Consider the following 14,544-nt stretch of genomic DNA (forward strand, 5'->3'; position numbering starts at 1 on the left):
GCGACCTCTTCGGCTCGCTCTGTGACTCGAAGTTGAACCTCCGGTTTGGTTGTAAAACATTTTATTGGCCGGAAAGAGCTTGGTAAGAGGTCGCGTTAAGTGGTCGAGAGTACGCAGCCCTCGACGACTTTGTCAGCCCACTCCACCGCCAAGAGAGAAAGGAATTTTAATGAGGGAAAGGTGGAGAGGTCGGCCGGTGGTAACATGGCCCTAGCCTGCTACTCCACACAGGAGAAAGGGAAGAGGAGGAAAAGGAAAGTGCGAATGAAGGCTGATGATGGCGTATTACAATGAGTTCCACGGGTGATGTCCACACACACACACACACACACACACACACACACACACACACACACACACACACACACACACACACACACACGCACGCACGCACGCACGCACGCACACACACACACACACACACACACACACACACACACACACACACACACACACACACACACACACACACACACACACACACACACACACACACACACACACACACACGCCGCGGTGGCTCAGTGGCTATGGTGCTCGGCTGCTGGCCCGAAAGACGCGGGTTCGATCCCGGCCGCGGCGGCAGAATTTCTTTGGAGGAGAAATTCGAGGCCCGTGTACTGTGCGATGTCAGTGCACGTTAAAAAGAACCCCAGGTGGTCGAAATTTCCGGAGCCCTCCACTACGGCGTCTCTCATAGCCTTAGTCGCTTTGGGACGTTAAACCCCATAAACCAACGCACGCACGCACGCACGCACACGCGCACACGCGCGCGCACACACACACACACACACACACACACACACACACACACACACACACACACACACACACTGGCTGGCACTCGCATCGCGGTTAGTAGACGCACATAAAACTAATAAAACTGGTATCTGCAACACAAACACCGACACATGTCATTAACCATGTAGGTTGTGCACAGGCGGTCACAGACACAGCACAGTCTCCCCCCGCTCGAGAGAGGGAGCAGTAACTAGATCACCCGGAGGTGGCTCTATTTTGCAGTCCCACAGGATGTGATCATAGGTGGCTCGTTGGCCACAGTGTTTACAATTTGGGTTGTAAAGATTGTAAAACATTTTATTCGCCGGGAAGAGCTTGGCAAGAGGTCGCGTTAAGTGGTCGAGAGTACATAGCCCTCGACGACTTTGTCAGCCCACTCCACCGCCAAAACTTGCGTTCTGGCGTCAGAGCTAGCCAGCACGGTCTCCTCCAAGTAAAGCATCGTTTAAAGTTCGCGCGAGCTCGTCTCTGCGTCGTTTGATTAACAGCGCCACTCTTCCTCCTCGTTGTTGAAACCGAAACTGAAACCAACAACTAAAACTGTATGCCTGAAAGCATATTAAATTTTTAATGTTTTGAAAATTTGCTTTGTATCTATATTTAAAAGTTCTTCAGGGTATGTTTATTTGTTTTGTATAAGACATTTTTGATAAACTGTCACTAGCGTCCTCTTTTGTAGCTTCATTGTATGTTGACTTCGCGCACAGCACTTGCATATTATACCTATCCTAACCAAGCCAAGTCAATTCGTGAATTTATGCTATTACTTCACGTTCATAGTGTTGTTTCGTTGCTTAGAAAGACAAAATTGTGAGTAACGTGCAATGAGTAGTGCGGACGTAACGTAAAGGAACAAAAATGCTAACAGAGAGAGAACAACAAGGCCTGAGCAAGATCATCGGTAACCTGGAACTGGCCGACGTGATCGCTTTGGCGCAAACTGTCACTTGCAAGCAGATAAAGCTCACAGAAAGATCAGGTAAATCATGCTTCTGAGCACAAAAGTACTAACGTTTGGCTTATCAAACCTGCACATAATTCGGCTTCGCGCCTGCATTGTTCGGCTGCGCATGGCATTGTTTCCTTCTGTTTGTAACTAGTGCCAACCTAAAAAAAAAAAGTACGCACTGTTACCAGGACGCATGGGTTGACGATAGATGCGTAAAGTTTGTTAATGTGTTGGAAATGGAAATGTGTATTGGTGGTACTACTGCTTTACTTGCATTACTAGTTTCATTCTCGATTCGCGCGTTTCTGTGTTTCGCGAGATAGCGGCAGTTCGGTGCTTCCGCTTTCAAAAGCGCGCTATCGTTCCTGGCGCGTTCGTGAGTTCTCATGTGCCGGGAGTTTGGTGCGCACAAGGCGATTTTATTGTGACGGAATGAATGCGTTGTTATGTGCAGTGCTTTGTGTTACCTTCAAGCAATTCGTTTTCTAGTTACATTGATGTAAGTCTCGGTTCTGCGTTGTGTGCCAGGTCCATTATATCCTGTGAACAGTAGACTTCGAAACGCGCTGAGGCAAAGGTTGGAGGCGCGAATAGTTGATTTTCTTAAGTTATCCCATTATGTTAACGTATGGTGTGGGTTTCCCGCCTTCAGGTAATGTCGCACAATCGCACTGTGCGCGCAAGTCGACTGCATGGCAATACTTTCTCGTGTGCTTCGCCTACTAGAGAGAAATGCGCTGTTTTTGCTCGGCGACACCTACTTTACGAAATTCCCCATTGCCATCCTGCATGACGGTTTCATTTTTTAATGTAAGTGTTCTTTGCTGCTTGCTGCTGCATCATCTAAGTTGTTCAGTGTCTGAGCTGTGCTTATGTAGTATGGTCATAAGTTCAAGTGAAGCAAAAGGTAGCAAAATTCGGTCCTTTGCTCTTTTTGAATTCAGGGAAATTGTACTGCAAATTAAGTTCAATCCTGCTATTGCACTGCAAGGCTCCAATTCATATTCATGTGAGCATATTGCATATCCAAACTCCTAGGAGCTGTTTGTCAGAGTGAACAGGCCTGAGCAGAGTGTTTCGTTTACTTTTAGCCTGTACAAAACCTCAGTAGAAGTGTGACTGGCTATGCAGCAACACCGTGTTCATATTAGATTCAAATGTAAACCTAGCTTTTCTGGTCTTCACATGCATTTCACTCTGCCCACCGCAGAAGCCGAGAGAGCCATCCTAAACGGCACCCAGAACCCAGCTGATCTTCTTCGGCGCAAAAAGATCCTGCGTGAGGTGCTGTTCCGCTACCTTTGGAGTGAAAGCGTCTTTGTGGCGCCTGCACTAGCCAAGTCTGATCTCATCAATGCGTGCCTGCAGCATTGGCAGGAAGATAATGTAAGTAAACTGTGTAGTGCCCATAATTATTCCACCAACATTTTTCGTTCATGTCTGCCTGTTCTTTAGTTGCAGTTAAACCTACAGTTTGTTTGAACCGAGGCTTTGGTCCTGTCAGCATCGAGCGTATTAAAAATGCTTCTTTTAATCTGAACTCTGCATGGTGCAAACAGATTTTCATTTCCTTTAAGTTCAAATTATCCAAAGTGAACTGTAGACATTACCGTATTGCCAAATTCTTTATAACTTGACATTGGGCTTTTCAGTACTGAAAAAAGCCAGTAACTGTGCACCGAATTCATTTTTTTGAACTGAAAATGAAAACTGAAAATGGTCAGTATCCTTGTAATGTTCGCCATGGGTTGCTAGCTGTTGAGTACGAGCTACAGTCAGTCACAGGAGAAAAATTAACGAAGTGCAAAAGCCAGGATCACTGTGAGACAATGAGATTGTTGCATTAAGTAGTCTGGTTGTACGTTTTCAGGCATTGCTCCGCTATCTTAGACATAAAATGGTGCAGACCGGGAGTCTGCACCTTGTCCTCAGGCTTCGTTGCTTGTGTTGCGTTGATTGCTCGTAGAATTTCATCACCCAGTTAGATCCATTACTTCGTTAAAGAGATGTGTCCACTGCATTTCTAACCGTGATAAGCCACCATCAACACAAAGCCAGGTACAGGTGTCATGATGCATTATCTCCTGACTTCGGCGACGGTTCAGCCATCACGTATGCCACATGTTGCACAGCCCTCTAACCTTAGGATTTCTGTTGTAGTCACCTTTTCTTTCTTTCCACTCAGAAGTTTTGTTCACATGAAGTGTTTCCTGCTTTTGCAGTTCATTCTGTGAGTAAATGAGTGATCAATGAGGAGCAAGCAAGAAATAAACACACAGTTATCATACCGAGCTTGATCAAGGAATTTAAAATAAAGGCAGCAACTGGGCAGAAAGTCCTCGTTCCACTGGCCTGAGCATAGAAAGCGTATAACAAGCATAGTTCACCTATCATTTTCACACTGTTGCTTTTATGCAACCCAGTTTTTTGTTTTAATAAACTTCATTTATATTTATGCCTCAAGGCCTGATCATTTAACTTCCCCACTGTTTATTTCCTATGGCCTTAGAATTTAATTCTGTGAGCAGTGCTCTAAATGCGCATCTTCTGTGTGTTAAATACTCATAAATCAACTGCTCGTGCTATCAGATAAGCCAAGGTAGTAGTGTGTGACTTTTGACTGCACAGGGATACCCCATGTACCACCGAAAAGAACTGACAGTTCTTCTATCAGAAATAATATTCAACGATAAAAACAAAAAAAATGAATTCTGAAATTAATGCCAAAAAATGATTGCTGATTTTTCAAAAAATAAAAACTGAAAACTCGAACCCTCAGTTATAACTCAGTACAACTGTATCGCCATTCTTCTGCATCGACACACTGCTGTGTTTGCTGTTGTCTCGCAAAATGCCAGCTCATTGTCCTGCTTCTTTTTGCATTGGGAGAGCTTGTCATTCCTGAGAGGAGTCAACAGGTAGTTGAGGTGACCCCGCTCAACTGCGGGGCACCACTCAAAACGTAACGCGGGCAATCGCAGTCACTCAAGTCTGGCCAGTTTCCAGCAAACGGCGCCGAGAAGGATGGCAAGATAACGGAGGCGAGCTTCCAGGAGAAACTGGGTTCGGAGTTCACCAACTGGTTCTTCGCACAGCTGAACGCAGAAGGGGAGAAGTTGGGTCACCAGCACTTCTTTCCCAACTGCCACCTCAGGGTGAGTGTCACCGTGCCTTGAATGCAGTGCACAGCATGAGTTAGCAGCCAGTGCTTGCTTATGCAAGCTGTGGCAGCAAACTGTCATATATTGCATTCACGCATTTGAATCTTGGAGGTTGCGTGAGTTGCTTACTCACTTTTATAGCGACCAAAGGTGATGACTTTTTACTATTCTAAAGCTGCTATCTTTGTTCTCAGCAGCTCGCATTGTTCTGCTTTGTCACCGGTAGGCACATCTTAGGATCTTTCTGCTGCGCAGAATCAGTCTGTATTAGCCCACTTATTCATGGCTGTTGGCAAAGGTTCTTTGGGAAGCCTTGGAAGAAAGAAAAAAAGTGAGAGGGGGAAAAACATGAAATTAATTATTGGTCCTTGTGGGACTTAAGTTGTGAAGTATAACCAGTGATTACATTCTGATTATTGTGCAAAAAAAAAAAATGGAATTGAAAGTATGATGTCTAGTTCTTTTATTGCGCTTCGTTGTTTGCTGAATAACATCTGTACAATGCTTGAGATCATTAGCACATTAGAATTTGAAATGAGATACCATCTAATTCAACTGCTTGGTTCTGGACCATGTGCTAGTCAAGTAGCACAGCTCTCTCCAATCAAATCACCATGAAAAGCTTTTGTGTGCCAACTTCTTGGTCTTCATACAATATTACCAAGATCATGCTGAGCTTGTCTTTACTAACTTTTATTCAGAAGCTACAAAAGGTGACTGATTTTCTTTTCATCTTAGTCTTAGCCACAGCTAAGACTACTTTATGAAGGAGGCTATATTCAAGCCTCAATATATTCTATAGTGCTTACCTTGTACACTGATCAGCTTAACTCCAAAAGCGATGGGCCAAAGTATGTTCATGTCACATATATGTCTGAGAACAAGGTACTTGCTACAAACAATAAATGAGGCAGTGTGGGCAAGGCATAATCTAGCTTTGCCTCAGGGGATCAATCCCATAATGGGCTCAAAGTTGTGGTCACACTGTTTGTGCTGTGGCCGCAGAAAGTCAGAACCCTGCCCAAGTTTCAGAAACCATCTCTTTGAAATTAAAGCACACCTCACTCAAAAACAAAATTATTTTGTTTAATGAAATAAACATCCCTTTGACAAAGTGCTTGTGAAAATATATTTCTGCTTATTAGTAAAAAGAGCCGAGTAATTTAGCCACTGCTTTTGGGTGGTGCTGCTACTCAACTGCGGCAACATCTAAGCTACTTTAATACTGTAAGTGTCTGGGTCTGATGTGTCTCTGAGGCAGCCAAAAACTTTAGCCCCATCCGCATTATGAGAAGCCATACCTTAAGAAATAGAGTCGTTGTATTGAGTGCATTTAGGTAGCAACACGGGTGTCGCCATCTTATCAGCTAGTCCATCCATGCTTTGCATTGCAAGTGGATGTCACAACCACTTTTGCCGCATCAGCAAATCAATGAGTACAGTCGGGGACAAAAGTCTCTGGACCACGTGTTCCTCTAACGAAGCCGATAGCTCTGCTATTAGTCGGTGGCTGGAGACCACAATTGTGGAGGTAAAAGTTAAATTTTTGTTCTTTCATCTGCACAAGTGCGGTCTCCAGCCGCTCTCTGATAGTAGAGCTATAAGCTTCGTTTGAGGAACACGTGGTCCGGAGACTTTTGTCCCCGACTGTACCTCTAGGGGCATTCTCCTCAGCGACTGGAGATGGAATTTGCACTAGGATGGTATGATGCCAGCCATGCTTTGTTGGCTAGAGGTAGCTTTAGTCTTTATCATTTTCAGGGGGAACAATGAAGCAATGAATTCAGAAAATATCACTGCTGAGCAAGGAGTGTTGCTGATATTATTCAGTATTGTATCATATTTTTTTCTGGAAAAGCAGCTGTTTCCTGTATATATATATCAACTGCTATTCAGACAATTTGTAAACACAAGCAGCTTACTTGCAGCTGGCTTGAGCAACAAAAACATGGTAATTTGATTTTTTTTTTATTGTTGCTACCAGGTCAAAGAGAAAGGAAACTACAGTTCATTAAAATTTAGGGGGACACTTAATCGCTGATTACGTGTGACAGCGCGATAGCATCGCTTTGCATCCACCAACGAGCTTGCAACACGGGTCCAACCCGCTCCCATAGATACCCTTGCATTTGTTTGTCAGTGGTTTGACTCCCATTGGATAGTTGACTCACATTATGGCTAGCAATCCTGTGCTACATATTGCTGAGGTTCAAATGCAACTGACCTCATAACTGTGCGACAATTTTTGGGGGCCACAGTCTTTGATCCGAAACCACATCACTCGGCATGCTGATGCGTCATTCTAGGAGTCGATATATATATATATATATATATATATATATATATATATATATATATATATATATATATATATATATATAGACTAGAACACAAAAGGAATTTGGGTGGTTTCATTTTGAAAGCGCTGTTGCGTCATCTGTTGAACGCAGAAGGAAGCAAAACTTTCGGGCTGCCACGTGAGATGATACGACAGAGTGCGCATACGGGAGCAGCGGCCTAATGGCACTTACAGCTGCACTACATCATAATTAATGGCATAATTTGCAATGATCTCGTCTATTATTCTGCGACTTTGAGCGAGGCCATTGTGCTCACTGATGATAGCTTTCGCAGGCCTCTTGTCCACAACCAGGGCAAATGCCTCCGGTTGGCGCAAGAACTTCGCATGTGATTTTCTCCAACCACGCATTGTTAAAAGTCGGCGAAATAATCAGGCAGGCTTCAGTAATGCAGCGAGCGTTGCTATAAATTGTTCATCTGCATCTGTGCCTTTTGCATGATAATGTGGGAGTACCTGTACAGATAGCAGGTCTGATATGGTTTTGTCAAGCCACAATCTCAAACCCTCTGGGGCTGGCACTTGTTGCGAGCCACGAATTACGAACGTTCATAGCCACTGTAATATGAAATCTAGGGCGTAGGTAACTTTGGGAACCCTAACAAAGTGTTACCCTTTTATATTATAAGCACTTGAGCACTCTAGCTACAAATGCAAGCGAGGTGGTTCCAATGACCAAAATGGGCTCATGGCGGATCACGCCACGTGACCGAATTCATTGGCTTCTATCGGTCATGCTGCTGGTCACCATGCTATTTCAGCACGACTGCGCAGATCGATGCCGCTAACATGTAAACACAGAAAACCAACACTGTAGCTGCAGGCTGCACTTGTCCTCCTTGAGTAACTGAGCAGCAGCATTGGCGCAGTTTCACTCGATCGGTGTTGTGATTATTATGGTCGGTCCGTCCAGACAGTCAACCATTGTGGGTTCGAGCTTCATGCGAGCTGAAGGCCCCCGACTAGCCGTCACCAGGCGTTCAGTGGGGCACCGCTGCAGCGCGCGCAACCTCCTCAGGGAGATGAGCGTAAGAGCGGCGCGCAGCAAGGAAACGGGCTTCCAAGTTCACAAAGGAGACGTTTATTGAAGCCATCCTTCAGTGACACACATTCTCAGTTGCCCTGTGAGCCTGTCGCGGTGGCTCAGTGGTTACGGCACTCGGCTGATGGCCCGAAAGACGCAGGTTCGATCCCGGCCACGGCAGCTGAATTTCGATGGAGGCGAAATTCTAGAGGCCCGTGTACTGTGCAATGTCAGCGCACATTAAAGAACCCCAGGTGGTCGAAATTTCCGGAGCCTGTCACTCTGGCGTCCCTCATAGCCTGAGTTGCTTTGGGACATTAAACCCCAATAAGCCAATAAAATTATCTGGGGTTTAGCTTTGTTTAAACCTGGTAGGTTGCGTAAGCCCATTTAGCAGCGTCTTGAGCGTGCCGCTTAGCAAGGCGCTGTTCGTGTTCTTCATCTGTCTCCGAAGCCTCTTGTCGTTTCCTGGCTTCGTCAAGCCGACGTAGCCTCTCCTTTTGTTCATCAGGCGGCATAACGACTAAGCCGGCAAGCGAGCGAACCCCCTTAAACCAAACCACCCTTTGTGACAGAGAGATTGCCTTTCTCAGCATGATGCAGTGACGAGTTTAGAGCACAATGACTGGATCTTACCTTCCATACAGTCGTTGTGTGGAAGTGAGCCCATGGCTTTGGACCCCATTCCTTTTTTTGTGTGTGTATGTGTGCTGCTTTTCCACCTTGTGCAAGTTGTATAGAAAACTTGTGCTTGCAGCAGTAGAGCTTTACTTTATAATGCTTGTCCACCCTCCTGGTTGTCTGTGCATATCATTAGTACTCAGGTTCCAAAATTACATCTTGCAACCCCCAGCACTGGACTGACAGGCGATAATCATTACAACTAAGCTTACTGATGTGGATGGGTTTGTTATATCAGTTCTGTGACGGCACAGTTTAATAAACAGAGTGAGAGCACTGCTTTTCAGCATATTAGGTGCATTATACTGCTGTGCTTACTCAGCAAACACTGACTGCAGAACAATAGAAATAGTGATGGGCATCTCAACTGGAAGTAAATGGTTTCTGGATGCTCACCACTTTGGCACGGAGAGGTCAAAGATTGTCACGAGCAATGCAAGCACTATCTTCATGCAAAAGTCTCCCGATTTTCGCAAGTGCAAGTAGTACTTTTCTCACCGCATTTCAGCTGCACAAATACTCTTCGTGTAATCCTTTGCTGCTGAAGTCAAAATTTTTTCTCTTCTGATGTGTCCTGTGTTTTGTGGTCGTCTTATAGCAATGCGCCAAGACACATACCCGCAAGTTTCATAAAATTTTGCCGCTACTAGTCTTAGACTTGGATGAGTTCTGTTTTCATTGGTGCTCTACAGTTACTATAAGCAGCAAAAACGCTGTTGTGTGTGTTAGCAATGCTTGCAGTGAAGCCTGGTGCATTTGGTATTGATAACAGTATCAATACTTGTCGTAGAAGCTTTAGCTGAAATTAAAAACTTTAACTATATTACCAAGGCAAAGCAGCTCAGATTTAGCCGCAGTGGTTACTGCTGCGTAAAAAACTTGGACAACATATGGAATGAATTGGACAAAACACAACGCTGCTAACATCTCTGGCTTTTGTTGAAAAATCACTTGCTTTTACCAACCGCTCTTTAACAACAAATAGGAACCAAATATGCAAGCATACCATATTGCCTACTTCCTTGTCTGCCTGTTATATTGTTAACCGCATTAATCTGGTCCTGACACTGTGTCTGAGGCAGTTCATTTCTTGTTTTGCATGTGTGAGCAATATCAAGTCCTTGTTGATACACATGCCACAAGTTTTGTCACTTTCCACGTCATCAGTTATTTCCATTGTAAGTTTGGCCTTACATCTGAGCGAAAATGGGGTTTTTTCAAGTACAGGACTGCATTTACGGCATTCACAACGGTGTTCTTCAAAGTGGCTTCCTGTTGTCCTGTCCACGTTTTTGCCGTGCTCCCTTCCCTTAGCCTTTCATTCAGCCTCCTGCCTGTCTGACCTGTAAAGCGCTAACGGCAAGGAATAGGAAAATGGAAAATTGTTTTTTTGGGAAAGGAAATGGCGCAGTGTCTGTCTGGCATATATCTGTGGACACCTGAACTGGGTTGTAAGGGAAGGGATAAAGGAAGGACTGAGAGAAGAAAGGAAGGAAAAGGTGCCGTAGTGGAAGGCTCTGGAATAATTTTGACCACCTGGGGATCTTTAACGTGCTCTGACATCACACTGCACACAGGTGCCTTTTGCGTTTTGCCTCCATTGAGGCGCTGCCGCCGCAGTCAGATTCGAACGTGAGTACTCTGGCTCAGTAGCAAAGCGCCCTAACCACTGAGCCACCACGGTGGGTATAAGGAGTAAACCACTTCTTGATTCTTGAGGGTAGTCCGCAAAGCTTCGGGAGTTTGGTTTGCGTGTCTGATTCCCGTGGCCACTGGTCCACACAGCCAGCTAATCCAATGGGAACAGGCAGTTCCCCGCACTTATCTTTCCAGGGGTGCAGCACTTGGGAAAGGTAGCCTGTGCCTTGAAGTTCCCATTGAATTGTGGGCAACAAATGACTGCTTCTGCTGGTGTTGCTTTGAGCACGTGACTGTTGTGGTTTTCACATTTACGCTCTAACGGAGCCTGAAAATATTTCCAGTGCAGAAAAAAGTACTTTCACATCAGTCTTCTTGCCTTCTCTATTCAAGTTGCACAAGATGCCATGAAAATACAGGATTACTGCCGCTTTCCTTCTGTTTGTTTTCTCATTTCAGCCAGCTTACAGACTGGCCTATTCAGCTTTCCGTCATGCTCAAAGTGAGACCAACTTTTATGGACTGCACTCAAGAATATGTTTATTCCGTACTGTTGGCCTCTCTGCTGATTTTAGCAAGTTGAAATTGTAAATGAAATACCTCTAAGAGAGGTCTGTTGTTCATTTGATACACATGCCTTGGTGGCAGATTTAAGTTTTTGAATTAGTTTTTGCTACATTGCACGCATTCTTTCTTGCTGTGAAGTATTTATTTTTATGTTGTCATTCAAGCAGTTCGGCATTGCTTATAAAGGCTGTGCCTTTGGAATGGCCTGCAGGTGCAATGCTTTGAGAGGCTTGCTGGGCGGGAGAACCCTCCACGTGTGCTCTCAATCCGGGGTTCGGAGGCAGCCTCGCGCTTCATGTGGCAGCTGGCTGGTGGTGCCCGGCGCATGTTCCACCCCAACGTGCGTTCGGTCAAGTGCGAAGTGGAAGAGCACGGACTGGCACGCATCCACGTGGGCGGTGTGGTGCACGAATACAACAGCTGCATGGGACTCTTCGAGTGCGGCTTTGGGTTGGTGCGCGACCCCAATGCAACCGCCACCGAGAGTGACGTCTGGAAGCTGCAGTTTGTCGAGGTGATCCTCAGGGTGTCACGCATTGGTTTCATCACGGCTGCCGTGCTCTCAACTGGCGAGGACGACATCACTATGGAGCTAGAGTGTGCTTGAGGGCAGGCTTCATTGTTTTTCTGCGCCCTTTTCCCTCTTCTGTCCTGACACATTTCTTTTGTAGCCTCCTCTACATAGGGTAGTACTGGAACTACTAGCCTGTCTACCACATGCTTCTCATTGAATGCAGCGTAGCAAGGGAATGTGCGGGAATCAGTGGAAGCCAGAGATGGTTTCCATGGCATTAGGACTGGTGTGGGAACAAATAAAGCAAGAATGAACAAGTGAGAAGAAGTCACATATTATACCCGCAGGCTAGCGAAAGCACGCGTAGCCTACTGCGATCTTCTACATTTCCCTGAAGTCCATTGCCTCCTTCCTTGTCGAGATGATCACTGTTGCGCTTTTTTTTTTCTCTCAGCCATGGCAGATGCATTGATGTTGTGGTGTTGTGAGGTGTTACCAGTAGGTGGATGCCTGCCACGCTTTTGCGAGTAGTTTTTTCATGAAGAAATTCCTGTATATTGTTCAGAAGGTAAAATAAAAGTTCCTAGTTCCTGGTGTAAAGAGCAAGCATCAAACATGCTAGTATTTCAAAGCTGAATGGAGGATAGTATTTGGATGCAGCGCCCCAGTATCACCTTTTTGATCGCTTATTATGTGCAGTGTGCTTCTACGCAGCCAGTATCAAGCACTTATGCAAGTAAATTTTTCTGTGAATGCTGCCAGATGCAGTTTGGTCTTCTGACACTTATGACCTATGTCACTTTGAATGTGCACAATAAAAGAACCGAGCATATCTGATAAGGTGGCTTTGTATGATGATATTCATTGCAGAGACTAATAGTAAACAGTTGGCTTCATATTTTGCAGGCTGTGCTTATCTGTGGATTCTTGTATTATTGATTCGCATGAAATCTGTGTGTTCGTGTTGTCGGCTACCTTTTTGCAGGGAAGTTACCTGCTTCTTTTGAAGGATGCAACTAATGCTATCTTGAGGGCTGCGGCAGGCTTATTTGAAAGTGTGTTCACAGACTAATGAGCCAATTTTGTAATGAGCGTTTCGTAGGCATCTCCTCATGATAATTGACTGATGGGCTTGCTGGTACACCACCATGAGAAAACATTGCTTAAGAATGGGACACGAGTGGGAAACACACAGATGCAGACAGCGGAGTGTCTGTGTGCCTCTTGGCTGTCTCCTTAGGTGCTGTTTTCTTGAAATGAGCACCTCTTGTTCATACGAATGGTGCAGCTAGCTGTGTCCTTGTCAGCCAATTGTTATAGTCTCCTTTAAGCAGACACGTCAACACTTAGGAACAAGCGTAAGCCACCCAAGTATTTGTAGTGACATATTGCAGTTAATATAATTGGATTTCTTGCAAACAATCATGATGGACAGTGTTCCGCTATGCTTATATAAAGCCCTGTTACAATTCACATGGCAAAGCAAAGCCTTTCCTCATGATGCAAAGCAGTAGTTATCGCCTGTCTTTTCTCTCAAGCTACTTGAGTTAAGGCATTGTTTTTTCAGATCTCAAAAACGAGCACCTTCATGCATTATCTTGTTAGTTTTTGTCCTGTACCTAACAATGATGAGCTTCCTTGTAATTCTTACTGCGAAGCACTTCCATATCCATCTTGCGTTTATGCTTTACAATTTGTTATGTGCCACTGTGTAGAGACACACTGTCTGAATAAAATTTGCAGCAAACCAGCTGCACAAGCTGTGAAATGTGACATATTTTTGTCTTTGTTGGTATGGATAAAAATTGCTGTTTGTCGGGGGCTTTAGCAGTGTCACTCTTGTTATTGAGCGCTATTACTGAAATAATTGCTGAAAGGAAAAGAGTGGATAAAGAAAAGAGAAACAGCAAGGCTAACCACATCCTGGTATGGTTTGCTACCTTGTTCTGAGGGAGGGTAATGTTTTTTAGGAGTGGGAGTGGGCGGAAGGAAAAACAAGAGAATGAATGTTTGCAGGCACGTGCAGGGAGTTGTGGTGCGATGGCAAGAGCCATTTGAACAGGGGCCTGAGAAAACTTGTGCTTTCAAAGCCTTGTGAGCTAATGCAGTGGAGGAGTACTGCCAAAATGTTTGCCGAGACTTGGATTGTTATTGAGATGTGACAGTACCATGAGAGTAAGCACCACAAGGGACAGTGTCAAAGATTGTTGTGTATCATCTTTTTGCAACCACAGACTTTGCAGGCAAGACTGTCATGCATCCTAAAAGCATTGTCAGAGTTGCATGTATATTCGTAGCGTGCAGGCATTCAGAACAATGTCTTGTCAAGCCTGTAATGACTAGCACGCACACTCTGACTGAGAACATTCAGCCTGCCACAACTTGCTCTCAGACAGTTCGGTTACTGATGTGGGTGTTGCCAGTCAGCATATTTTCCATGCGTGTTCCTTCTCTGCATCTGAGCAAAATAGCAGGAAACCTTGGGCAGTATGGAATGTGTTGACTTTCTCCAGTCAAGCTATGGTGCCTTACTGTGTGGAGAAGCTGATATTCAAGGTTTTGTTTTCATGACAGAAACAGCATGATGTGACTTAGAATATTCGAAGTGTTTGGGCACTTAAATGAGCAGAGAACAAGACAACAGGCTTCTTATATGTTTGCGCTTTGGTTTCTTGTAATACACATATGCTTCAGTTTGCATCTGCAAGTTTCTCGAAATAATGCAGCAGTCTGTGGAAGTCTGACATGCAGTTGCAGAATACTGTTTTCCAAATTGGTCAAATCTGTCTGTTTCTATTTGGAAAGACTAGAATACACTGCTAACATCATACTATGTATATGTGAAGTAAA

The 14,544-nt window shown here is 44.8% G+C and overlaps 1 protein-coding gene across 2 annotated transcripts; it reads left to right on the top strand.

Moving 5' to 3' along the window:
- Positions 1 to 1,513: 1,513 nt before the first annotated feature.
- On the top strand, positions 1,514 to 13,462 carry LOC149342903 (uncharacterized protein C3orf38 homolog). 2 transcript variants are annotated; one of them, XM_089545434.1, is made up of 4 exons: positions 1,514 to 1,780; positions 2,961 to 3,136; positions 4,750 to 4,905; positions 11,392 to 13,462. In XM_089545434.1, exons 1-4 carry the CDS (start codon positions 1,660 to 1,662, stop codon positions 11,785 to 11,787), a joined length of 849 nt encoding a protein of 282 aa, XP_089401560.1. In that variant the 5' UTR covers positions 1,514 to 1,659; the 3' UTR covers positions 11,788 to 13,462. The 2 variants fall into 2 exon arrangements, with proteins under 2 accessions (XP_089401560.1, XP_089401559.1); XM_089545433.1 differs by having other exon boundaries at positions 1,516 to 1,780; positions 4,732 to 4,905.
- Positions 13,463 to 14,544: the final 1,082 nt, after the last annotated feature.

The sequence above is a fragment of the Amblyomma mixtum genome, chromosome 5 (assembly GCF_055824585.1).
Source record: "Amblyomma mixtum isolate Tamu chromosome 5, ASM5582458v1, whole genome shotgun sequence".
In the NCBI taxonomy this organism is placed as follows: Eukaryota; Metazoa; Arthropoda; class Arachnida; order Ixodida; family Ixodidae; genus Amblyomma; species Amblyomma mixtum.